Raw genomic sequence first — 24,577 nt, forward strand, 5'->3', positions numbered from 1 at the left:
TGCGGATAAAGCTTTCTGCTTGACTGTTAAGGTCTTTGTTTTGTATACACTCAGGATGTATACACACATTAGATTGGAAAAATATATAGGGAGAACCAGGTTTTTTTTCATGTTTGTTGAAAAGATAGTTATATCACAATTGGCTCTGATACGTTTTATTGGACCTGTTGGCCCGATGAACCATTTTTCTTTCTATTTGCCTTAACCTCAGAGGTCCTACGCAGCAATGGTTATCAAAGTCATCTCAGACATAGCTACAGAGGTGGTAGTGAGATGGCTAGAAATATTGTAGAATTGCCATTTTAAAGTTTAGAAACCAGGGGTCATAACATTTCATGGCGTTTTCAAAATACTTAGAAGCAGAAATGGGAAGGGACATGCACAGAATTCATTCTGCACATTGTTTGCCCTTGATGGGGTTTCATGCATATATTTCACTAGGAATCTATAACCGAGTGCAAAAAGAGAGCATGTGAAGCTGCCCTATGATGTCTGCGTCTGGACAGCTGTTAGCAACGGAATATTTCCTTGTGTAGTCAAGATTCAGAGGGTGGTGTCTTGAGAAAACTACCTCTATATGCAGCTATAATTTCTGGGTGCTACACCTCAATAACTATTTTGGATTATCTGCAGTACGTTGTGTGTGCTGCTGTTGAATAGGAATGTGTAGTAAAATTTCTGCAAGGTCATTTCATTGTTGTGAATAGTTAGTTGTGGCTTTACTCTGGTCAGACTGTGAGCCATATAAATTCTGCATCAACTGTTAATTATGCTAACATTATGCAGTTGTGGAGCAATGTAAAGAGTTTTTGACATGACCCAGCACTCCCTCTATTGGGACACAACTGTCAGCTTGTATGCTACTTTCAGCAACATTAGTATAGAGAGGGAGTTCAGAAATACGTCTGAGTCCCCACAAAGATTGTGCACTGTGCATTAGTATTGCTGAAGTTTGCTTTTGCCAGATAACATGTTCCAGACTCCTGTACTTACAGGATATGCACACCTTTGCACCCCCCTACACATAACATGTCTTGCATCGCTTGTGATTCTGTTGTGTACCGTTGAATTGGTCTGCCTTTTCTTGACAAGTTTGTTACTAGAGTTTGATTCACAAAACATGTCCATAGCTAGCTGTTTCCTTCAGAAAGTTATCTTGGGGTCATGTTAAGAAGTCAATTAATCTTGAATTCTAAACTTGGTACAAAAGCTCCAGAGTCTGATTCTGAGACTTTGCTTTGCCAGTACAAAGAATATGGTTTTAGGGCAATATTAAGCCACCACATTATGGCACTATTTAATTTATCAATATACAGTCGTACCTTGGTTGTCGAATGCCTTCGTACTCGGACGTTTTGGTTCCTGAATGCCGCAAACCTGGAAGTGAATGTTCCAGTTTGCAAATGTTTTTGGGAAGCCGAATGTCCGACACGGCTTCCATGGCTTCTGATTGAGTGCAGGAAGCTCCTGCAGCCAATCGGAAGCCACACCTTGGTACTAAAACATACCATATTGCTCTCTCCTGCCCCCGCCCCCGGATATCTTTTTTTAAAAAGGAACATCAATGATTTAATGATTACTAACCAATGATTATTGGTTAGATAAAATAATAAAAAAGCTGCTTTATTTATGTAAGGTATTTTTACGTTGCTATCCAGCTGGGGGAAAAAAGACTCCCAGAGCAGTTTACAGCAATCAATAGTAAGATTGTCCCTGCCCTCAGGCTTACAATCTAAAAGACACAGCCCCAAAGGAAGAAGAGATTGGGAGGGTAGAGAACTGAAGCCAACTCAGGCACATGTTCAAAGGCTTGTGTGCTCCCTATACGGTGGTACCTTGGGTTAAGTACTTAATTCGTTCCGGAGGTCTGTACTTAACCTGAAACTGTTCTTAACCTGAAGCACCACTTTAGCTAATGGGGCCTCCTGCTGCTGCCGTGCCGCCGGAGCACGATTTCTGTCCTCTTCCTGAAGTAAAGTTCTTAACCTGAAGCACTATTTCTGGGTTAACAGAGTCTGTAACTGGAAGTGTATGTAACCCAAGGTACCACTGTACCTTTTAAAGTACATTTGAAGCACATTTTACCCCTTAAAAAAGTCTAGATACAGCAGTTTACCCCTCACAGAGTTAAAATTCCTAGTAGCCCTTAACAAACTCCAGTGCTCAGAATTCTTTGAGCAGATAAACGTGTTTTGAATGTGCTTTAAAATATAGTGTGCATGCAGCCTTAGTGTAGCTGCCTGCAGCTTCTCATTCTCTAGGTAATAGATGAGGCCAGGCTGATCAGATTGTTGCCATGATGTTTTTCCTGGAAGGCAAGGAGAGCAGCCTCCCAGGGGTCCTTAGTCTCCTGGCTGAGGGCCATGTTCATGCTTGTATATTTAGAAGTTTTGTCACCCATGCTGTCAACGTGCTGCATATCTGTTGAGTTTCTGGTCCAGGTCTAGTTGCCATGGAAAATGTATTGGGATTTTGAACAGAACTTCAACATATGCATAAACTGTCTTAGGCTGGGGAAAGCCACCTTGAAGGTCCACATGAAGAAATGTAGTATGATAATCAGCCAATCAATAATAAAAAGGTTAAGTAATATGAATATAAGAGCATGGAAAGGGCAATAGTTCAGTGGTTCAGGTATATGTGTGATGGAAGACACAGGTTCAATCTGTGACATCTCAAGGTAGAATTGGCAAAAAAACATGTTTGGAACCATGGAAAACTGCTGCCAGTCAGTATTGAGAAGATATTGAGCTAGATGAACTAGTGGCCTGGAGACAGCTTCATCTGCTGTATGTCCCTTTAGTCTAGCATGCTTTCCCACTGAAGGCAATCAGAGAGATGCATCCAGGAAGTTGTTGCTTCCCATCAGTTGGCATTCAGGGGCATACTGCCCCTGAAGGTGGATGCTTCATATACCCATTGTGACCAGTAGCCATTAATAGCAAACAAACAAACAAACAAACAAACACACACATCTTTTAAGGTATCTGCGCTGATGGCCATCACCACATTCTTTTGGCAGTGAGTTCCATAAATCAAATCACATGATGTGTAAACAGGGCTGTTTGTGCTCCTTAATATTGCCTATCTTGGTAATCCAAATTCATCCGCTGAAAAACAAATCCTTCAAATTGAGATGTGTAGGATTATTTTGCCTTAGTTGGTTCTGTGTCTTCTGACTGGTGATGACCAGTGGCACTGAAGCCTCTGAAGATAGTCTTCTTGAGCAACTTTGTGGCTGGCTTCTGAGTTTTCAGGAGACATTGCCCAGACACTTTCAAACAGACCTGCGCAGTCTGACTTACCTTCCCTTAAGAATTTCAGTTGTCTTATCTAAAGCAATCTGTACCAAACACTGGCTTGTGGATTGTCTGGGATTGTGCAAAATTGCAGCAAACACAAACACAGCCCTCAAAATGTAGCAGTCCTTTTTTGTTCGTGCACTCACTGTCAGAGAGTATACCTTGCTACAGAACATTCTTTTCCTCTTTTGACTCGTAACAGAGCTTCCCCTGTATTTCACTGGATGTCAGTAGAAAGGCTCATCCACCTGTCATCACACCATCCCAAGTACCACTTCAGAGAATGAAGTCTGCCTCTCTCTAGAATCTGCTCTAATGCCGCCAGGAGGTGAAAGCACCTTCTGCTTCCATCCACAGACCTTGGTTTATTTCCTCTGTTAAAAGAGGCATCTTGGCATTTCATAATACACTGGACGCATTTCAGCACAGGATATTCAGTAGTTTGGTTAGTTTTAAAGAGACGCTGCTAGGTTGATGGCATTTAGTCATGGAAGGTCTGGTTTCTGCAGGATGGTCTGGTTCCTGCAGGATGTTAAAAAGGTATGAAATATTTAAATAGAATGATGAAGAGCCTTTTGGTTACTGAGTATAGAATTGGACTTAGGAGCTGGATGCAGTGGAGGTTGAGGTAGCCTCAAGCATCATTTAATTAAGTTGTCTGGAGCATTATCATCCTCTTGAGTCTACTCCCATATGTTAGTGGGCTGTGTAGCCCCATAAAGAGATGTTTTAGTATGAGGTTTGCATCTTGCTGACTGGGTTAGTTACTAGTGGCTGTGGTCTATGGCAATAGTACTCAACTCCTTAGCGTAGATCTCCTTTTTCTTTTACAGAGTTGCTGTGGTGGTCCTGGTGACAGTGACCGTTCTTCTGAAAGACACCCATACACCCACACACCCATACACCCACACAAATGGGTCCTCAAATGCATGCTTGGATTAAAGATGGGTCCTGGGTCTGAAAGGACTACTGCTCCAAAATACTGAAACATTACTTGGGTACCGCGTTATAAAAACCCTCCCCCTCCATGGTATATTGTTTTAACAACTTAATCCAAACTACATTTCAGATGGTTGTATGTAAAAATGTAAGCGTACATCATGAAATGAATGCTTTTGTAGTATGTGGATAAAGATGATGAGAGTTGGTGATAAATAGGAATGGAGAGGAGAGGACAGTACAATGCTGAAGGCAAGTGGAAAAAAAAGCAAATAAAAGATTCATTGTTTTGAATAGTTATACAAACAGCATTTCAAGGGAAGCCAACAACAGCTAAGCATGAAAATCTACTGGGGCAGAGGAGCATAATAATGAGACTGTGGAGCAGTTTCTTTTTAATAGCATCCAGGTTAAAGGCAGATGAGATAGTTTAGGCCCTTCCACAATCTATTTATTGTATGCATCGTATTAGACTTATTAGAAGGCAGTTTATTGGATTGTGTTTGTCTTCCCCCACACCCTTGTTTAACATGTCAACATTTTCTATCTTCTTAATACAAGAGAAAATGTCAATGCTTAATCAGAGGTGCTAACAGTTTTCTTCTGGATGTAAATTTGCTTGTTGTGTAACAGGAATGCATTAGTCTTAGCAAAAGTATAAGAAAATGAAAGGCAGCGAGAAGTAGCTCCATTGTTACCACTCCAGGCGTGTCTAATGAATCGTGTTTCCATGTTCCCTCGATCATGCTGCGGAGTGCCCTTAGCAGGGCTAAGTCTTCTGTAAAATGCTCTTTAAGATTATTGTTGAAAGCACAGAAACGCTGGATGGGTGTTTGGTGGTAGTGGTGGAGGGAATGTTAATGAGGCAACTGCATTTCAGTCAGTACAGCTGCTGGGATTTCTTGCCATGGCTGGAGCAGCAGTGACAGACAACTGTTCCAGCTCAGCATAAAGCCCTTTTCTCAGGGACGCAGGTTGTCAGATACTTGGTTGGCAATGCTCCTTTATAACTATACGGTTGTGTTTTGTTTTTTTTAAAAAACCCTTGTGCTGGAGAAGCAAAGAAAACAAATGCCTGGCTGGGAAGGGTCTACTACTTAGAAACCCATAGAACCGTAGAGTTGGAAGGGACCCGAAGGGTCATCTAGTCATCAGGAGTAAAAGTAGCTGTGCCTTCAACCACCACCACCACCACCACCACCACAACAACAACAACCACCCCACAGATTTTTTTTTGCTCTTTGTTCTGCTTGTATTCATGCCCATATGAACTGTATGTGTGCTTTCAAAAATATTTTGATTCGTGGTTTTTTTTTACCAAACTGCGAGAGGCAGTGGAAGACAGAAGTGCCTGGCGTGCTCTGGTCCATGGGGTCACGAAGAGTCAGACACGACTAAACGACTAAACAACAACAACAAGTGGTTTTGTCAATGGAATCAGATGTGGCCTGTGATTTGATGGCGGATTGTTGTTGTTTTGTTTGTTTGCATGCATGGGAAGGCCGTGGGGGAAAATACACAATTTTATGTGTAATCATTTTTTGGATTCAATGTATGTCTCTCTGTGTTCACACACACATGCTTGTCATAATTCAAGGGTAGGTTTGGTCTTATGTTCATTAGTTCTCATAGCTGTTTTTGAGAGGGGAGACAAAATGAGAACACTTCAGATATGAGTTTTGGACTGTCTTCTTTTGATGATGATGGGACGCGGGTGGCGCTGTGGGTAAAACCTCAGCGCCTAGGACTTGCCGATCGTCAGGTCAGCGGTTTGAGTCCCTGTGGCGGGGTGCGCTCCCGTCATTCGGTCCCAGCGCCTGCCAACCTAGCAGTTCGAAAGCACCCCTAAGTGCAAGTAGATAAATAGGTACCGCTTTCTAGCGGGAAGACGTGTGCTGTGCTGGCTCGCCAGATGCAGCTTGTCACGCTGGCCACGTGACCCGGAAGTGTCTGCGGACAGCGCTGGCTCCCGGCCTATAGAGTGAGATGAGCGCACAACCCTAGAGTCTGTCAAGACTGGCCTGTACGGGCAGGGGTACCTTTACCTTTACTTTTGATGATGAAGGGAAATCTCATAGTTAAATTTAAAAGTGTGTCCACTTTTGCATAATGCTCTAGTCCAGGTAGCGTTGCGAGAGATCACCTCTGCAAACATTCATGCAGGGATGAGTGGCCTGTGTCCCTCCAGTGGTGTTGGACGGCAACTCCCAACCAGCATGATCAATGGTCATTTGTATTCCAGCAATATTTGGAGGACCACAGGTTGTTGAATTAGAGCTAAGTATGTTCTGATAACCATTTTGTCGTTTGTATTGCTGAAAACAGTACAAGCTGTTACTATCCACATGTTGGGAGATATGAATGGCATTGCTAGTGCTATAGCAATGTTGAGTGAATGGTGTGCAATAGGCTTCCATTTGTTTCTGATTACAACCTTATTTTTATGTTGTGTTTCCCCTCGGATTTAAAAGGCTTTGTGTAGATAGTTGTGCACAACTTCTTTTTAAAAAGAGGTTGTTTCACACTAGCTGGAGGTTACAGACTGACCAAGCTGTTCAATTTCTTGAGCGTTTTGAGTGACTGCACTGTAAACTGTATTTGCAGGAGTGTCAAAACAAACAGTGCATTTTAATACTGATGGTTTGTGGTTGTACAAAGGAAGGTACTTCCTCAGTTCTGAGGAGAACTGATGCCACATTTCTTTAGCTGTGACCTGTGTAAGGACATCAGAGCAGGAAGTATGCTTGCACCTGGTATAGTATCAAGTCCATTTAGTCACTAAGGACTTTGAACACAAATCTTACAGGAGAATCAATGGCAATGTAACAATGATCGATCAATAGCATTGCATTTAATTAGATATTTTATGGCCTTAATGCAGTATTTCAGAATCAATGTAGCATTGCACTCCTTTGCTGCTTTTTTGTATGTCAATTTCCAGGACACATTGATACATCTGCATTTGTCACTAAACGGCTTCACTGTAGACAAATTTAATCTAAAATGAAATGAAAGCTTTAGTATAGGCTTTCGGTAATTGAATTTTTGATATATTTATTTAATGTAGACATTTGCCAGTGAATTGGATTTTTAAATTGATTTTTAAAAAAAGAAAACCAGGAAGAAGTGATACTGTAGGAAAAAGGAGCCCCAAACCCTGTTTACCACATAACTCCTCCTGTAGTTGCTTACTTCCTTGTCACAGGCACTCTCCTATCATTCGGTAGAACAGAGCAATAAATTGATTTCCAGTCATATTTAATGGTGAAACAACTAGTATTATCCTATAGAGTATGTTCCTCTTCATATTCACAGTGGCCAATATGGTTAGAGTACTCAATGTTCAGAGTGATAAGGTTTAATTAGTCCTGCTGTGGCAGGTAGAAAAGCTCTGTATTTTGGCCTTCCTCACATGCATGCAGATTTCTTGTTTAAGGGTTGAGGTACATGTTACAGTCATACCTCATGTTGCGTTAGGTTCATGTTGCATCTTTTTGGCTTGCAAACGTGGCTTCGCACATGCACAGAAACGCTCTATCGTGCTTCGCGCTTGTGTAGAAGCGCCACTCTAATTGCAGACTTTTCTGTGTGTGAAGGGCACCCCGGAATGGATCGTGTCCACACTAGAGGTACCACTGTACATGAGAAATCTGTGAGCAGAATTCCCAACGTTCTGCTTTTTACTTGAAAGCAGATAGGGATGTATGTATGGAATGCCCTAATTTTGATAGAGGCAGTGGCATTGGGGAAGGGTGGAGCTAATACTGTATGGTAGAAGTGGTATTATATCAGATAAATGGTGTGGGAGAAAGGTTTAAGCCCACTTTTCCCCAGGGACATTGCTCTGATCATTCCCCAGGGACATAGCCCATTCCCGTCCAAGCTACTTTCAAATAGTTTTACGTAATTTTCAAAATACAGTAAGGTTCGAGGGAAGCAGAATGGTGCAAGTAAAACAGTGAAATGTACTTTAGATTTTCTGGAGCTAACCCCCCCCCCCCGTTTTTCTTTTTGGTGTACAGTGCAAGAAGCTGGATTTTCTTTAGTGATATCCTCCAGAGCAGTTCAAATGCGTAGTAATTTTTGCATTCCCATACCCCATCAATAGATTGTTTGAAGTCTTTATTAGCATATACCTGTTTTCCTTACTATAAATGCTTCTGCTATTCATTCTAGTGGGAATTACTTGAGTATTCCCACATGCAACTTAATTATATCTTATTATATTTATATTACTTGTAATATAATATGTTTATTATACTGTCTAATTAATGCAATATGTTATTTGCTTTCTGTTTTCCCCATGGGGTCTCTTATATCTGTTTCTGTCTTGCCCCAGCTTCCTGCAGGTGGTACTTGGGCAGGGAGGGAGAAGAATCTACACAGTAAAATGTTCATATATTTTAGCGAAGGGTGGAAGTAAAGAATTGTGAGGGGCACAAAATTGGTTTTTGGCTTTTGTATGTGAGAGAGATTACTAGGAATGTTAAAAACAAAGGTTATATGCACCTATAACCAAGGTTTTTAAAAAAGCCCCTTTGAGTGTTTTCACTATTCATTTACTGAAATGTATTAAGAATCTGAGCCAGTTAGACACAATGATCTCCAGGCGACGGTAGCTTGGCACTGCAAAAGTCTGAGAATGGACCAACCAAAGGAGCAGAAGCTGAAAGTGCCATCTCCTATAAGTGTTCTCCCATAAAATGAAACTTGCAAGGCACTTTTTGAACATTTGCATGCTTTTGAGGTGTTTGCTTTTCAGCTGAAGCCAAACGTTTGACCGATTAACGTAAACAAATTTGTGAAGCGGGGGGGTGGGGGGTGGGAGCCCCTCCCTCGTTTTTGGCTTCCTCCAGAGTTACCATGCGTGCCTGCTTTTTTCTTGTCAACACCACACACCCATCATTATTATATTATTAAAATGTATGTATTGCCTAATGCAAGATGTCCCTGGCTGACAATTAAAACAAAGCATGGCGCACTACAAGGTACATAATAGTAATCAATACCAACAACAGAATTCCAATTCAAACAGAAGACTGAATGCCAAACAGCTAAACCTATTTCTGTTTTCCCCTTCTCTCCTCAGTTCTATATCTTTTCCATCTCTTCTCAGTCTCTTGCCTCCTTCACCCAGCCATCTTTTCCTCAGAATTCTATTTGTCAGCATGCAGTTTCCTTGATCATTCTTCCTTCAGCTACCTTGTCTTTGGGCTCCCTAGCCCTCAACTTGACTACTCTTCCCGCTTGGTTACTTATTCTTAAATTGCTTTTTTTTAAAAAAAACCAAACAAACCCAGTTATCTTGCTTCTGTTTTCATTTTGTGTCACTTGCAGAAATCACATAATGTGCTTTCACTCATTTTTTTGTCATAGTGCTTATTATTAAAGGCCATAACCTCTTTAAATGTGTGAAATGTGTGAATGCATAATGTGGAGTTAAGCACTTCAGTTTACCTGGTTTTAGGATCATTTTAATTTGAATGGCAATCCCGCTTGGTCAACTTGCTTCACCTCAAATAACTTACTTCACTCATCCCATAAAGTTTGCATAAACCTGAAATAGGCTTTCTATTAAACTGGGAGGAGGATGGGTACCTTGTTACAGTTGATTTATAACTGAAGCAGTTGGTAGTACTGTAATGCATATTGGTACTTGCTCAGGTAACCAGGAAGACCAACCCTCACTAATCTAGTGCACTCCAGATGTTTTGGACTATAGCTCCCATAATCCCCTGGTGCTAGTCAGCATGGCCAGTGGTTAGGGATTAAGGCAATTGTAGTCTGATACTTTGGGATGGCTCCAGCTTGGATTGTCCTTCTAAAAACCCAGCTGAATTATGTTTTTGTTTACTTGAATGATTAAACCCTCCTCTCGTTTTCTGGATGATAGGCTAACATTTTGCCTGTTTTTGCAGTGGTGGAAGAAGGACTTTGGGAGAATGGGCTTTCATATGAGTGCAGGACACTGCTTTTCAAGGCAATCCACAACTTGCTGGAAAGGTAAGAGAACTCCATCTGTTCAGAGGGGTCTGTTAATGTTGGTTTGGGCTACCAACTTGTCCTGTCACCAACCCCATCCCCATAAGTCCCCCAAGCTTGTGCAGAGGATTGGATCAAGGGGAGAAAGAGGTGAAGAAGACTCTCATTATAACCACTTTGATCAGCAGAACTGTTACTGCTACAGTTGCTACACAATACTTGTTCCATAGTTGTTAAAAAATTGAACTTTGACTGTGGCTGCACCTATATTTTGGAAGTCTCTGCCCATTGACATCAGGCTAGTAGTGCCTTTTTTAAAAAGATGTTTGTATTTCATTTTGCAGTATTTAATGAACAAGAACTGTTACAAACATCTTGACTGTCTTTGCATTGTTCACCCATAAGAGCATTCAAAATACCATGAACGAAAGGAAACTACATTGTCACACCATGCAAATAGCATTCAATAATATAATCAAGGAGATCTCTCCAAACTCCACATGAGACGCTGAGGGAATCCTTGTCTTAAGTGGTTTCCATGCCATGTATAAAGAAAAGGGGCTTGCCCTTACTTTAGTCACGTGCATGCGGCATGTTAGTTTTTCTGCCAGTGCTGCTGACCAGACCCTTTGGTGCCATACTTCAGTTGCCAGGCCTTCACTAGCATTTGTTGGTTTCCAGAGAAGCTGCTATCAGCAGAAACGACAGAATATATTTATATACGGTATGAAGTCTGGTGTCATTCATTATCCCCACTAGTACAAATGCTGGAGACATTTTGATGTTTGTCTTATAAATGTTTTCCACTTCTTTGAAAATGTATGTCCAAAAGGTAAGCGCATGTTAGCAATATCACCATAGGTGTAGGGAAGTTCCTGTGCAGTCACAGCTTCTCTGGCACAAGGAGCCAAGTGGCCAAGTGTCATATGCCTTTAAGGCTGACATTTGTTTCCTATTGGTTACTGCTAGTTAGCTTTTATTTCACTCACACACACCTGTGTGTATATATGCACAAACTTAGGATCTGCAGCACATCGCAATATGAAATGTCTCTGTTCAGTGCACCAGCAACTAGCATGAAGGTACTGCATTACATTCTCCTGGATTTCTGCTGTTCTCAGCCCCAAAGAGAGAATTAGCATTCCACTGTCACATTGTGCTGTTTGGGAGTTGTTCCTTCAAAGTAGGGTGGTGATTCTGAACTTTTTCAAACTTTGGAGTTCATCCAAGTTTGCTGGTACATCCCTCTTTATGCTTAGGTGATACCGTTTTGGCTACATAAGGTTAGCCGCTTGGATAATGCGTTTCCGATTTGTATATCTATGATACTCAATTCATACAAGAAGGAAGTACTACAGTACAAGCAAGTGATTGAGTGGCATGCAGTGTGTCCTGGATGGGGCTCTGCAGTTTGGGGATACTCATGATCTATCTATCATTGTCACTGGAGTCACAGCTGGCCTTGGTGGTCCAGAGTGCCTTTTATCAGCTTCAGCTGAAAACACAGCTGTGGTCCAAATAGACAGAGAGCCAAGCTACAGTTAGCTATGCTCTGGTAACTTTATGTTTAGAGTACGGCAATACATTGTGCGTTGAATTGCCTTTAAAAAAAAAAAAGAAGTCCAAAAATTCAGTTAAACACAACACAAAAATTGTGCTTCAAGGTTTGCTAACTGGGGCTGGACATATTAAGGAAGTGCTTTGTCAGTCCCATGGGCTTTGAAACATTTCCAGGCCCTGGGTTTAAAGTTTACATTCCTAAATGGCTTAGGGCTATGTTTTTCCATATATTTCTATCTGGACATTGCTTTGCTCATTGGAGGTTGTTTCCCAAGTGCCACTCCCAAGTGGGATCCATTGAGTGTCTGAAAGTGAGAGGGCTTTCTCTATGATAGCACCTCAGTTGTGGAACGGATGTCTATTTTACATCCATTTTGGAATCATGTGTAGCCCTCCCTTTAAAAAACAAGCAAACCTCAGGGTTTTTAACATGTTTCAATGTTTTGGCTTGAAAAAGGTTTCAAGTCTTGTCTGTGCTTAATTTTATTTGCTTCATCTCTTGCTGTGATGCTGTAATTGCTCTTTTTTTTAAAAAAAAATTCATAATGTATTTTAACATGTTTTTGTATACCACTCAGAAAACTTTGATTAAGGGGTGTCATAGAAATAGTTTTGTGTTGTTTCCTTGAAAGTTGTAGCCTGGCCCTAGTATTCCAGGAAAACAGCCAAAAAGAACATTACAGTTACAGTTAATTTTCTAGAAGTCTTTCTTACATCTGCTGAAAGTTTTGTGAAGATTAATCACAATTAAGGGAACAATCCTAACCCCTGCCAAAAGACAGATGAGGGCAGTTAGGTCAAGGCAGGAGGACCAGCAGAGAGGAAGCCTGTCTGCCCTGGCATGCCTGCAAAAAGCTTTGTGGGCATAGATGTAGTACCAACAGTGTTTCAGCTGGTGGTATAAGGGCTGAAATAGAGTGTGCCAGGAGGGTCAGTTTCTAATGTCCCCATCACTAGCCTTATAGTCCCTCAGGTGGTGTAGTTAATTTTCCCCAGATTATCTTCAAAAGAAACTTGGGGGGTGGGGCAGAATGCCCACCTATCTTCTGACTTTGCTTTGCTTTTGGCAGCACATCCACCACTGAACTCTCCCTGCTGCCATTTGAACTTGCTCTGTAAAATGCCAGTTTTGTTCTAATGAAGCTTATGCTTTTAAATAAAATGCTTGACCTTCATTTGACAATACTTGACCAGTCAGCTGAGCAGTTTTTGGGGGGGACCATAAGTACCAATACCCACCTAATATGTTCAATAAAAAGCTGTCTGTTATACATATTGAAAGTGGTAAACATCTTTGTCTCTCTCAGATTTTAATTTTGAATCAGCTAGATGGGCAAGCCTGCTTTGGAAACGAGTTCCCTTGAAATTAAATATGATTCCGTTCCAAGTTACTGCGCTTGAGACTGGAGTATCAGAAGCTAACGGGGAGCAGCTCTTTTCTAGGAGTTCCATAGATGGAAGCCTTGAGGGAAGCCAGTGATACACCAAGGCTGATATCATTAGCACAAAAGAGCAGAACTGGCAAACAGATGAAGAGCTTTGCATGTGAAATATAGAAGCTCAATACAATGGAGAATGTGCAGCGATGATAATATTTTCAGTAGTTATTGAGTAATTGGTGTCACAATTTATTTCTTTTAGATGCCTAATGGATAAGAACTTCGTAAGAATTGGCAAATGGTTCATCCGGCCATATGAGAAAGATGAAAAACCCATTAACAAAAGGTAAGGATCCCAAGGGCTTTGAAGTATGCTCCCGAAATTGACGGTGCTATTTTGGTGCTTTAATTGCGGTGTTTCCCTGTTCATGTACCCATTTTCCCAGCATATTCTCTTTCCACTCTTGCATGATGATAATGAATAACTGGTCCTTGGTGGCCCTGTCAGCGAGTTTGACATTATTGCGTTGATTTCCCTCCTCTCCCAACTTTGTAGCACACTGTAACAGAAGTGGCGCAGTGTTAGCACCTTTTTACCTACTCTTTGGAATATGTTGCAGTCAAGGTTCCCTGACACTTCTCTTTTGAGAGTTGGCTATATCCAGAACCAGGTGGTTTTGTGTTTGTGTGTGTGTGTGTGTGTGTGTTTGTGTGCCGTGACTTTGAGGCCTTTTAGCTTTACTTTTGCAAGTTTATGTTGAAATATTGGACTGAGGTAAGTGTGTGTATGTGTGTTTTATATATATATAGAGAGAGAAATGGAAAAGGATACTCATCAGTTCACACCATCAGTGTATTAATTGTCTGTATTGCAATACTTTAAAACCTTGTAGGAAGCCCAGTGAAGTTTATAGGAAATATTGGGAAATGTAGTCTTATTGATACTGCCATAATTGGTTGCATGTGTGAATACCGGTCTACAGGAAAGTTTTGTATAAAATTTATATGTGCCTAAGGTATTTTTCAATGTTTGAAATAGGTTTCACTTAAGTAGGAAGTGGTTTTTGAGTAGTGTTTTTCTACTGATGTTATGTATTCCTTTTTTAAACACCAGTTTCAAAGAATTGCAGGAATTCAATAATCTTAGCTAAATAGTACAGATGCATTTGTACAGAAATGCAGCGTACTGTTGGCGGACATTAAGAAGATATTTCAGACTGAACTGAATGTTTTAAGTTCTTAAAAAAAAATACTACAGTTGTTCAAAAGTGTGCTTACTTAGCAAGCAAGAGGAATGTAAAAATAGCAAAACTGATTGGTTTCTGGTAGTGTGTTGTGCTTCTGTTTGAGTCCCCAGCTGTGAAGAGAGGCTTCAGTGTGTTCTGTTTTCAGCGATTCTGCCAGTCCAGCATTTATCGTGCATACAGCTTGTTCAGTTTAAAAGCTTGGGTTTGCCCCTGAGACCACAGTTCCTTCATTGCACTTTTGACTCCTGCTTTGCATCCGTGGTAGTAAAAGCTGCAGCAACATGCTTTGTGATTTTAATGTGCTTTATAGAAAGAGGGAGGACTTTCCATGTGGTTAACTAATGCTCAGGGAAAGCCTACAGAGGCATTTGTTGCACTGCTGAGCAGATGCAGATTTCTAGAATATGCTGGCTGGAGGATTGCAGCCATCCTTGTTACATTTCTTACCTAATATGTTAACTTTCACATGCAAGATAGATGTACACTTTGTAGGGATCTGAAATAATGTAGCTTGATATATATACCTTATACTTTAAGTAAAGTTCTGTCCTTTCCACGGTAGTTTATGCTTCAGACCTTCAGAATCTTTTCAAGATGGGAGGACGACGTGGCTCAGAATCTCAGGATACGTACACTCAAAGCCTTTGCTAGGGTTACTGCTTCTTCAACGGGTGCTTTTCAAATATTGTTTTCACTATGCCTGCTAATCACTTTTCCATTAATAGCTGGAAGTGGTTCTGAGCCAAAATATATGAATTTGCACAATTGTAGTTTTTCTGTACTAAGTCAGTGCATAGTATTTCTTATATCCAGGACCACCGTGCTTCCTAGCTGTTAGGGTTACCTGAATAAAAGCAATCAAGGACACGAAAGAAGCCAGAACATAAGTTCACTGCACTCTACTGAGATACAGTACTGTGGACATCCAGCCTGCCATTTGATATTGGTACATCCCTGTAAAAAGGGTGTCTCACTTAAACTTATGCCATTTGGGATTAGGCCAGAGAAAAAGGAACACCTGTTGCACCATCCATGGGAACTGCATGGTCTCACTCCATAATCTATCAAATATTTGAGATGCTTTGCAGAACTGGTTGTGCCACGCCTGCACTAATGGTACTCATGGTTTATTAGCAGTATTTCAGACACTGCCTCTTCCTGAATTCTTTGTATGCTTTTACAGCCTTGGATTTTGCTGATTTTCTTCTATTATGATGGATTTATTTGATTTCAGCTACAAACCCTCCACTCTTAGCCTCCATGCGTTGTCTTTTGGAGACTTACTTGGCACGTAGCCCCCCCCATCAATTCTCCAACTTGCAGATGTCGTCTCTTTGTCCTGAAGCTAATAGCCTTTGGAGTTCTAACACAGCTATTCTGCTGGGGGCACAGTCACTTCTTGCATTCATTTCAGATTTTCTTAGTAAGTTTCAAATCAGGACTGTATAGGGCCCTGTATAATTACATAGTTTTAGTTGTCTCTGCAGTGAGTTACTGAAGCAACAGGAGGTCCGTTGCTGGCCCCAGCCCAATGTTATAGAGCATCCTCTGCCCCATTCCTGATGCCCACATGCTGAATGTGGATGACTGCAAAAGGGAAACCTGCATGTGTTGATCTCAATGGGATTGAGAACCTTGAAATGTTTGGGGTTCTTGATCCTGTAGGTTTCCCTTTTGCAGATGTCCGCACTCAATGTATGAACCAAGGGAGCAAGCTGCTTGACTTTGGGAGTGCAGTCAGTGGCACAACCTCACTACTTTTTCAATGGCTGGAGCCCCCACTGTGTGAATTATGCTTGAAAGGGAATAGGACATGTCCCTGAAATAAAAGGATTCACCTTTGTGTTTCATTTGGCAGTTTGTAGATGGTGAATGTGATTTATGCTGAGTGGGCTGCATATTAGGCTGTTTAAGTTGGAATATGGTGGATGGATATAGTTGGTTACCAGAGGTTAAACATTAAGTACCTTAGCTTTTGGGTTGGATGAGTTACTATAGTTATGAATAGTGTAGATAGAGTTTAATACAGCATGTGGAATGTTGGATGTTCACAGGGAGGTTGGGGGTGGCTATGAAGGTAAAGGAATCAGCTGCAACTGTTGAGGTAACCCTTACTATATATAATTTGCATATAAGGTCTTGTTTGCCTGCCTTAAAGGTGCACAGTCTTAAGTACACAGGCAATTGATGTTTTCAGTGCAGTTGTAACTACCTGCAGCCACTCTAGGTTCACAAATGGCAGCTGACTGCATGAAGAGCGTCTGCCCACTTTCTGTCTGTTCCATCTGTCAGTATTGTGGAGAACTGCTTTAGTTGTCTTGACATGAATGTCTTCGTTTACACAAACACGTGACACATCTGGACATCAGTTCTTTTAAGGGGAGGCCTTGTTGCTGGCTGTATTGTTCAACTAGTTGAAGTTCTAGGAATGTTTAAGCTGCTTTCCTCATTAGACACTCAAAGCTGGCGGAGTATGTAAAGGATAAGCAAAGTACCCCTGATGTGCTGTTAATTAGATTTGTCAGGAGCCCCAGTTGTGCAGCCTGCCACACAGTGTTGTCACTTACTATATCTGTAATGAATTGTCTTAAGGGCATCAGTAAACACTGAAAAGCTCCTTTTTAGTTTCTGAATGGCTATTCTAATAGTGTTGCCCCTGCACGGTGGTTTGGGGGTGGGGGTGGGGAGGAAGACACTCCTCTTAAAAATAAACCACGGGATCATTAAATCTCTCTGGCAGCACAATCTCCAAAGCAAGAGTGTCTAGTTTGTGATGGTCAAAACAGAAAAAATAATTGTGCCACTTCTCAATACATCTTTACTAGAATGTAACCCTTTCAAGTGCTGAGAGATTCTCTCATTGTTCAGTGCTTTGCATTTGGTTTAAATGCAACTTTGTATTTCAATTTCTGGAGAATTATTCTGGATGAAATAGTTTGTGGATATTTATGATCAGAATGTGTTTCCTTCATTTTCTAATTCTGCAGCCTCTAATTTCATTTGTAACAAAGATAATGAAAATGAAATACCTGTAATTGCATATTAATGTTGATGTTTTAAAGTACACATATAGTGTTATAGAGCCTTGAAAATCCTTTGCTTTAAACATTTTTACCTCCGCATGAGAATAACAAAGAGTGGAGTGTGGGCAATTTCTGCAACATCACTTTGCCCATTACTGGGGTAAGAATTAGTTGGCTGGAGGGGGGGTATTTTAAAGACCACCAAGCAACCCTGATCCCAGCAGTTGCAGCCACTGCTTTGCAACTGGCCTGGAGTGTACTTTTGATGGTGGTTTTGCAACAGAGGGGGTGGGGAGAAGCACCAGGTGAGGTGAGAGCAACCTCATCAAAGCAGGACTGGGTGGAGATGACCCATCCCATGAGAACAGCTTCTGGCACTGGGGTTGCTCCATTACTAACCTTTCTGCATGGGACTTTTCAAAGGCTGGCCTGGCTGTGGGTGCAAGAAGCCACAACAGTCTCTTGTGCATGCTCATATACTGCAGTTGGATGGCTTCTGAATTGTGTGGCATAAGCAAGGAGTCATAAGTCAGTGGTAGAGCACGAGCACCCCAGGTTAAATCTCTGCCATCTCTAGGGAGCACTGGGGAAAATCTCTGTCCAAAATCTTGGAGAACTATATACCAGTCAGTATAGATAATATTGAGATGGACTAATTATCTGGTTTGGCATAAGACAACTTCCTCCATGGAAACCACAGCTGTTCTCACACAGTTGTCCTGGTGGCACTGAAGTTCTAATCCTTGGTTTGGTCCATAACCTACACCCCTGCAGGTCAACCAGCAAAAGATAAACTGGGCCATTGATGTTCCCACAGAGCAGCTCTTGGCATATTAGCACAGTCGTTTGTGGTATGCTGAGCATTCTGGTCACTTACTTAGAGAACCATTTGAGCATGTAATAAAACTCAGCCATGTCCTGATTACCATTAAATCATGTAAGTTGTGGAAGGTGCAAACTCTTGGAAGTTAATTGCCTGATGTGAAGGAAGCCATTTCTAAAGATGAGGTGAATTACAGCATAATTTGAAGGTTTTTACTGCTTTGGCTGCTTTGATTTACACATTCAAGGGAATAACACCACACCATGGAGAAACAGCTGGTGCTTAGTATTAAATATTAATTGCTATGAGTTTCAAAGAGAAGGAACTTGGGATGAGTGTTGCCTGTCTCATAAACTGAAGCTAAATAAGATTGTATAAATCTTTTTTCTTGTGGCAGCAGCCGCATCAGTCTAAATAAAACCAGGCCTTCCTTTTGGGCAAAACAACTGCAGTGGTGGCTGAATTGACCCTGCGTAGCAGTTACCTTCTTAAGGGTCAGGCCATTCAGATGTAACACTGTGGAATAAATGCTTCAGTTTAGTTGCTAAGTGACTGAAGCCAGATAAGGTTTGAACTGCAGTCCTTTGGACACTTTGTGAAGACTTCAGTCTAATTGAAATAAGTACAGCTTCTGAATAAACATGTGGAATTATTCACTGCCAGAATTATTAACCTTCTCTATCACTTTAGCCACATGACACCCTTTTTCAGATCCCTTTATTGACTTTCTGTCCCCTTTCCATATCCAGCACAAACTCCTCGTCTTTTTAAAGCTACCCCCAGCATAACCCCCATTCTTCCTTCCTGTCCTTTGTCTCTAGTTACATCTCCTCTTGTGATCTCTGCTGCTTCTCCTCTTACACCTCAGTTGACTGAAGATCTCCTGGGTCTTTCATTAGTTCTGCCTTAAGTGGGGAACTCCTTTCCTGGATATGGACATGGTGCCTCCTCCCTTCCTTCAAATACCTCATCAGAACCTACCTTTTCAGGGTCAACTTTGGCTTCCCTTGAATCCTTAATTTCCAGCTGTAATCAAGTCTAATAGCATTTGCCTAGATTATTTTCTCTTCCCTTCTGTAGTTTTCCCCACTGCCTATTTTAGATCATAAACTCCAGGCGGGCAGGGAGCTATGTTTGTTGCCTGTGTAACTCTCTAAAGTACCATGCACTCTGATGATGCAGTGTAAATAAACTAAATAGGTAAAAACAATTGTCTTTGCCATAAGCCAAGAAGGTGAGAGACTATGGCATACCTTTTCTTCAGAGGCAGGTTGTGTGGGGAATGTCACTGTCACGCCAGCTTCTAGTTTTTAAAAAAATATTATTAATATTAAAAATGATATTAAAAAGTACACTCCCTCTTTAATAATAAGTTCATAAAGCAGCTTAACACTCTCCAATTCAAGTTAGTCACATTAAAAGTTTTCGGGACCCATTAAAGTATCCAAGAATTCTATGCTTGCAGTTCCCACTCTTCTCTAAGGTGGTTTAGCATTGGAGCAAACAGGCAGGAATGCGTCCAGATGGGTGGCTCATATCCAGTGCCTAGAATTGCAGATAGTTTGTTTTATTATTGCTGTTACTATTTTATTGTGGCTGTACTGCTCTAGGTGTCATTTTATGGCTTAATGCTGCATAGAATTGTTATCTAAACTACTATTCAGTTAACACACACACACACACAGAGGGGGGGTTTGGGGGGGGAGAGGGAGAGAGAAACAAACAGTCAGGAGTAAAACTTGTTGGCCAGATAAAATTTCGCATGATAAAAGGAAAAAGACCAAGCTCCAACAACCACTTGATGGCTGGGGAAGCTGCATTTTAACCTGAGGTCAGATTTGCCTTGGTTGACAAAATATTCCTCAGCGTTTGTGCTGTTACAGAGAAGGTTCAATGCAGCCATAAAGGATGAACATGGAGCAGAATCTTCGTCACATATCTATGGGAGTGGAGAGGTAAATTTCAGAGGAGATGCTTGAATGCAGTCCCCAGGTTATGTCAGATTTTAAAGGTAATCACTAGCACGTTGAACTGGGTCTGGAGTCAATGTGAAGCCAACTCCCTGTGGCCCGTTCTGTGAAGAAATCAGGCTCAGGATTCTGTTCTAGCTGAAATTTCTAAAACATTTCTAAACATTTTCTTCGAAGACACCTCTGCATAGAGTTGCTTGCAGTAATCAGTACAGTGGTGCCCCGCAAGACGAATGCCTCGCAAGACGAAAAACCCGCAAGACGAAAGGGTTTTTCGGTTTTTGCGACGCTTCGCTAGACGATTTTCCCTATGGGCTTGCATCGCAAGACGAAAGCCCATAGGGAAATCTCGGGGACCTTTTTTTAAATGCTGGCGGTGGGGAGCAAAGCCTTCCCCCCCCTCCGGACTTCAGAAGAGGTCCAGGAAGGCCAGCGGGGGCGAAAGGCTTTGCTCCCCACCGCCAGCATTTTAAAAGCGGTCCGGGATAGCAGGGAAGCGCTTCCCGCTATCCCGGACGGCTTTTGAAGGCAAAAGTCTTTGCCCCCCCTGCCTGCCTAACCGGGGGCTTTTAAATCGCCCCGGGACTGTCCGGGGCGATTTAAAAGCCCCCGGACGGCTTTTGAAGCCTCCCCCCGCCGCCCGGCTTCGGGGCATCGTCCCGATGCCGGGCGGTGGGGCAGGAACGCCTCCCCCCGCCGCCCGGCATCGGGGCATCGTCCCGATGCCGGGCGGTGGGGCAGGAATGCCTCCCCCAGCCGCCCGGCATCGGAACGATGTCCCGAAGCCGGGCGGCCGGGCGGGAAAGCCTCCCCCCGCCGCCCGGCTTTGGGGCATCGTCCCGATGCCGGGCGGTGGGGCAGGAACGCCTCCCCCAGCCGCCGGGCTTCGGGGCATCGTCCCGATGCCGGGCGGTGGGGCAGGAACACCTCCCCCAGCCGCCCGGCTTCGGGGCATCGTCCCGATGCCGGGCGGTGGGGCAGGAACGCCTCCCCCAGCCGCCCGGCTTCGGGGCATCGTCCCGATGCCGGGCGGTGGGGCAGGAACGCCTCCCCCAGCCGCCCGGCATCAGAACGATGTCCCGAAGCCGGGCGGCCGGGCGAGAAAGCCTCCCCCCGCCGCCCGGCTTCAGAACGATGTCCCGAAGCCCGGCGGCGGGGCGGGAAAGCCTCCCCCCGCCGCCCGGCATCGGAACGATGTCCCGAAGCCGAGCGGCGGGGCGAGAAAGCCTTTGTCCCCCCTGCCTGCCTTCCCAGGGGCTTTTAAATCGCCCCGGACAGCGGAGAAGTCCTCCGCTGTCCCGGGCGATTTTAAAATGCCGCCCGCCAGAAGAGGTCGGGGGAAGGCGTTTTCCATAGGAACGCATTAATTGATTTTCAATGCATTCCTATGGAAAACCGTGCATCGCAAGACGAAAAACTCGCAAGACGAAGAGACTTGCGGAACGAATTAATTTCGTCTTGCGAGGCACCACTGTATTATGAAATTACTAAAGCACGGTGATGGGCCAAATTAGAGAAGTGATCACAGGTGGCTTGCAGGCCCACTGTAGAGAAAGAACGTCCTCTTCACTGAACATGGTTGCATAGGAGACGTCTCGCAGTAATGATCCGTCTATCAGCCTGTGATTGATTCATTAACTTAATTTGATGGATTATCTGATTAATGCTTTCAGAACATCACACGAGCAGCATCTTTTTAAAGGATGATAATTCTACATGGAGAGGCTACTGGAGAACAAGGTTTTTCAAAATTTTATTTAATTAACAGATTCATTACCTGCTCTTCACTGTAGGGCAAATTCAGTACTGATATGCATTAAAAATATAAGACAACATAGCATAAAACAAGCAGACTCCCAGTCTCTGCATGGAGGAATTGCTCTTGTAAGACCAAACTTCACCATGTAAAGTGGTCTGGAACCTTGATAACAGAATTGTTACAAGCGCCCACAAATCCAACACTCCAGAATAAAAACCAAATTGCTGCTTTGTGCTGGTTCAGAATGTATTGAGAAGGTCCCATCAGCCTGTGCTGATGCTGCATCAAATACCCAGGTGTATCACAGCCGGGTCAAATCATCTCCCCAGCTTGCCCTCCTAGGTTTTGGTAATGCATGTTAGGTTGGCCCTCCCCATCCACAAATTGTGAATGATGGAGATCTTCTTATGGATTGACCTGACATTAAAAAGGGGTGCCACTGGACAGGAGTGGAGGATGTTGATGCAACCTGGTTCCTGAGGGAAGGAGGAAGGGAATAGACTGTGAGCATCTAGGCCACCTCCTTCTTACCAGAGAGCTGCCAGCCTAATCTTTCCTAGATTGTCAGCCCAACCTCAGTTAATTTGATCTGTGACTTGTACACACAACCTGGCTTACCTACCCAGTCTCTGTATATAATTGAACAGCCTTTTCTAACGTTTTGTTGAATGTGAGAATATCCAGTCCACTGGATACTCAGCTTATCTCTGGCAAACTGGTAGTGAAACAGCTGTCGCTCTTTGTACTATTCTGCTTTCCCTGTACAGCTGCCTGTGGCGGTTGTGCTTATTCCTTCTTGCTCAAGGGCTTTGTCATTGCTAAATGAACATATCCAAGTATATGCTTCTTCTCTAGGAAGGAAGGAATAATGGCAAACCACGTTGGTTTCTCCCCCACCCCACTGTGGCTACCTGCTCTAATTTGCATGGTTGGGGAATGATTTCCAGATCCTAGACGCTGCAATTGATTTTTTGTTTAAAGTGTTAGGCCTGCACGGGGTTGGGTTTTTCTTTCTTTCTTTCTCAGACACTAGCACTAAATTTTTAAACTGCAGGGCAACCATCCTTATCCATCTGAACAAAGCTTTTAACTTGATTGGATATTCCTGTACCAGAATGATGGTCTGTATACTGTCTAGATCTGGGCACAAATAGGATTAAAACACTGCACCCACCCCTCAAGCAACAGAGGAGAAAATTACTTCTGTGACACCTTGTTTGGGCTTGTGCTTCATAATCCATTTTCAATTTACAGTGACCTTGGTTAGGAGTCTATTATGCTGAAACAAGTGTAGACATTGTAAAATCAGCAGGCTTTGTTCTATGGTTCCAGATGTCAGGAATAATAGCAGAGACATTGGTGCCAATGCTAGATTGTGATGGGAAATCACAGGTTCTGGAATTAAAATGTAATAACCTTTAAAGACACTAATGTGTCTGATCATTAAAGCTACGAGAGAACAAATTGAACTACTGTAGTCTCTTTAAGTCCTCATGGCTTGTTGTATAGCTCCATATGTTACCAGTGATCAGGGTGTGCATTGCATTGTATGGAGAAGTGTACAGATATTGTGAACAGAGTTGTCTTTTGAGTTTTTATTATACCCAATCACCTAGCTGAACAGGCAGGTCATTTTAAAACAGAAAGGTTTGCCCATTCTGTCAGGTGGCTGGGTGCAGCAAGAGAAACATAAAAACAAAACAAAACACTGTTGGGCTGCAAATGCTCCCTCCCACAAGACCGCCTAAGATTGTAGTCAGTGGGTGCACAGATAAGTAGGCCAACAGTGGGAAATGTCCATCCAATACGTAAAAGCACAGGACTAGGAACATTGTGAAAACAATCGCCAAGCGATTTCACAAAGTAGTTGAAGAAGTATCTGTTGGGGGTGTTGTAAATATAAGGCGCCCTGCTTGAGAGCAGAAGTTGTGTTTCCTTCTGAATGATTGTATAATAGATTTTTGTTCAAATGGTATGTGTAACATGAGGACTTGCTTTTAAACCTCTCTGGTGTGCAGCTTTGTGAACCATAAACCCTGAAGGAGATGATCAAGCATTTGGTGTCAGTTTTCTAAAGCACTCAAGTAGCCTGCTGTTTAAAAGTCTATTTAAATAAAGCACCATTTTTGTTTCTCTAATAGTAAGTTGAAGAAGCAATACCGAAGGCAGTGGTTAAAAGTATCTGCAATAATATATACATTTTGAAATCACATATCTGTCATTAGCCCAGGCGAGGACATAAAGCTTCCTATTGCCTAACCAAAGTTAACATCCTTCTGGCTTTACATACTCCCTACCTTTTGGTATACAAATACCTCTCTCTTGCCTTTGCTTGTGCTAACGAGGACACATTGTTGCATGTAGGGATGAGCCAAATGTTTTCCAGGTTTTATTTTCTTCAAAAGTAGTTTTTTTCCCCTTTGGAGGAAACAAGTGTTATATTCTGGTTCTGACAGAAATTACAGTCTGAAATGTGAAAACAATATTTAAATGGAGGAGGCGTAAATTGAAGCTCTGATTGCTTGTATTGGAACACGAAGCTGCTGGCTGGATTTTTCCAAGTGTAGCAGACTGAAATGTTTGAAATTATTTA

The 24,577-nt window shown here is 42.5% G+C and overlaps 2 protein-coding genes across 2 annotated transcripts in view; both read left to right on the forward strand.

Moving 5' to 3' along the window:
• Window positions 1–24,577, forward strand: part of SPRING1 (SREBF pathway regulator in golgi 1) — a 268,478-nt gene that overhangs the window by 167,247 nt on the left and 76,654 nt on the right. The window lies entirely within an intron of this gene.
• MED13L (mediator complex subunit 13L) overlaps window positions 1–24,577 on the forward strand; it is a 164,112-nt gene that overhangs the window by 58,899 nt on the left and 80,636 nt on the right. The window contains exons 3-4 of the mRNA XM_081892192.1: window positions 10,160–10,244; window positions 13,425–13,508. Coding sequence (XP_081748318.1) covers window positions 10,160–10,244; window positions 13,425–13,508 — 169 coding nt within the window. The remainder of the gene's footprint in view (window positions 1–10,159; window positions 10,245–13,424; window positions 13,509–24,577) is intronic.

The sequence above is a fragment of the Podarcis melisellensis genome, assembly GCF_964234715.1.
Source record: "Podarcis melisellensis genome assembly, chromosome: 16".
Taxonomy (NCBI): domain Eukaryota; kingdom Metazoa; phylum Chordata; class Lepidosauria; order Squamata; family Lacertidae; genus Podarcis; species Podarcis melisellensis.